The 2,551-nt window shown below is 39.1% G+C and overlaps 1 protein-coding gene across 1 annotated transcript; it reads left to right on the forward strand.

Annotated features, from left to right (window-relative positions):
- The first annotated feature begins 633 nt into the window (after positions 1–633).
- On the forward strand, positions 634–1,276 carry LOC109827168 (flowering-promoting factor 1-like protein 1). Its single transcript, XM_020394134.1, has one exon. It carries the CDS (start codon positions 690–692, stop codon positions 1,014–1,016), a length of 327 nt encoding a protein of 108 aa, XP_020249723.1. The 5' UTR covers positions 634–689; the 3' UTR covers positions 1,017–1,276.
- Positions 1,277–2,551: the final 1,275 nt, after the last annotated feature.

Raw genomic sequence — 2,551 nt, forward strand, 5'->3', positions numbered from 1 at the left:
AAGCATTTCTCTTCATGTATATGAAAATAGAAGCATCTAATTAGCTTACTAAGATAAGCGCAATATACAACGATGGAGGTTATGAACGATCAACATCTGTTCATTTTCCAATATATTATAGCGCGAAAATTCTCCATGTCTATTTCATCCACAAGCAACTTCGCTAAATTCCCCGACAATAGGATAAATTTAGTCTTATCATCATTATTCTCTCAAAGAAAAGGCTTGAGATTGTGAAAAGATATATAATCCATGTGGCTGCTATCGTAGTTCGCTTGTTGTAAGCGATGCTCACAAAGCCATTGAATTAACACAAGTAATTCAATGACTAAAAGATGTTAAAGTTTCACTTAGAAGCTACCCACGATACCTTTTTTTTTTACCAAATTAAAGTTAACCACAACATTATCCTATAATTTTCATCTAAAGATTCCATCACAGTAGTTCATCCAATCCAGCGAGCCGCCTCTTAAAGGGCACCATGTGTCCGGCACCGGACGACCATGTAGAATCTTTGTGACGTAGGACCCACATCATGGTGGCAAAATTGTAATTTTTATATTTCAAATTTACCCTCACTTCCATCTATATATACCCTCAAATCACCTAATCTTTGCAATCCACTCAATACCACTAGCTAAGCATATTCTAATAGAAGAGTTCAAGAGACGAGCAAAAACATCGACAAGATGTCCGGAGTTTGGGTGTTCAAGAACGGCGTGGTGAGACTCGTAGAGAATCCAGCAAATGAGCAATCTTCGACTGCTCGTCGCAAGGTTTTACTTCACACGCCTACCAATGAAATTATTTCCTCTTATTCTTCCCTCGAGCGAAAGCTCATGGGACTAGGATGGGAGCGGTACTACGACGATCCTGATCTGATTCAATTCCACAAGCGCTCTTCTGTTGACCTAATTTCGCTCCCTAAGGACTTTCGACACTTTAAGTCCATGCATATGTATGATATCGTGGTCAAGAATCGTGATTCATTTAGAGTCATCGATGAGAGGGCATGAAGGAAAAGAAGAAGAAGAAGAAGAAGAGATTGGTTGGCATCAATTCTGTTTTCTTAGCTTTTTTTTTTGGTACTAATAGGAGTGTTTCTTGTCATGTAGCTTGTTGAGGAGTTTGTTGTATTTCGTTCGACCATACTTGTATTTGTTTGTGATTACATTGCGCGCATCTGGTTGTGATATGTCGTTATATGTGTATAATGAGAGAGAGGGATTGCATGTGTGCTTAATTGTTTGTATCTAGCTATTCATTAATCAATTTGCTTGAAAGTTGTAATTAAGTCTTATGGCGTGAGAGAGGGGGAGGGTGGGCAGGGGCCAATGAGAGAGAGGAAATTGACTAAAAAGATATGGAGGATTGAAAGGTGACATGACAGAGAATGGGTCACGTGAAGTGATCCCTTCCTGCGTCGTTGGAAGGTGACACGTGGACAGTGGTGGGGGAACGGCGAATCCATACCCCACTAGCTTTGAGTTAATTTGGGGTACAATTAATGCATTGGTATAGAGAGTCATGCACTATATATATCTTTGTCCTTGTACACTCTGCAGATAGGGAGAGTGGGGGGAGCGAGAATAGTAGCCGATCAAAGGAGTTGGCGGGAGCATCACGGCACCTTGGTTAACAGGTCGAACGGAGAATATATTTATCTCCACAATATCAAAGGATAGATTGAGAATAGCTTGTCCCCAAGACCTCAGTGAATACATGTTTAACGCCATTACATGTTAATTCACACATATTTTTTTGCCACGTGTTAGAAAGAGAGAGAAAGAAGGATTTAGATAGATTCAGGAAACCGCCTTTTAAGTTTGGAAGATTTTATTTTTCAGACAACCCCTCTGAGCTATAAATATGCCACTCATGACTTTAATTAGGGTGTTGTTAAAAATCCTCGATCGTTTTCAGTTTTTAGCTAACTCCACTCCCACCCAGCGATCGACGTGAAATGAACCAGTAAAAGGATCAAAATATTATTTTCAAATTAACATTCTAAATTATTAAGTTAACTAATCATGAATATTTTCTGCTACAATTGTACCAAACTTAATTAAAGAGGGTTTCGTGAAATATGTAAAAGAGCATGAGAGGGGTTTTGCCATCAAGATATTTCGATCATTTGGACGCACTAGCTTGATTTTCTCGCGCGCATGTTGGGATCTAATACCGTTAGTTGGAGAGTTGTTTGACAAAATTTAAAGGGCTTAAGTGACATTTATAAAGCTTAGTGGATTATCTCAAAAAGCGGCAGAAAGTAAATGATTTTCTTTTGAAATCTATCCTTTTCCCCTCTTCGTATTACTATTGTCGTGAAGATGATAGTAGCAGCAGCAGTAGTAGTAGTAGAGAGAGAGACGGGTTGTTGAATTTGTAGTAGCTCCTGTCTAAATTAATGTTTAAAAGGCAGTCAAGGTTTCCGATGATATGGATGCAACAAGTTGAATTGACTGGTGATGGGACAAGGAGCAAGTGAGCAATAGCCAAAATGCATGTTAATCTCACGCAGGTGTTGCCCGTACAAAATTTAGGCTGGTCA

The sequence above is a fragment of the Asparagus officinalis genome, unplaced genomic scaffold (assembly GCF_001876935.1).
Source record: "Asparagus officinalis unplaced genomic scaffold, Aspof.V1 AsparagusV1_Un69, whole genome shotgun sequence".
Classification (NCBI taxonomy): domain Eukaryota; kingdom Viridiplantae; phylum Streptophyta; class Magnoliopsida; order Asparagales; family Asparagaceae; genus Asparagus; species Asparagus officinalis.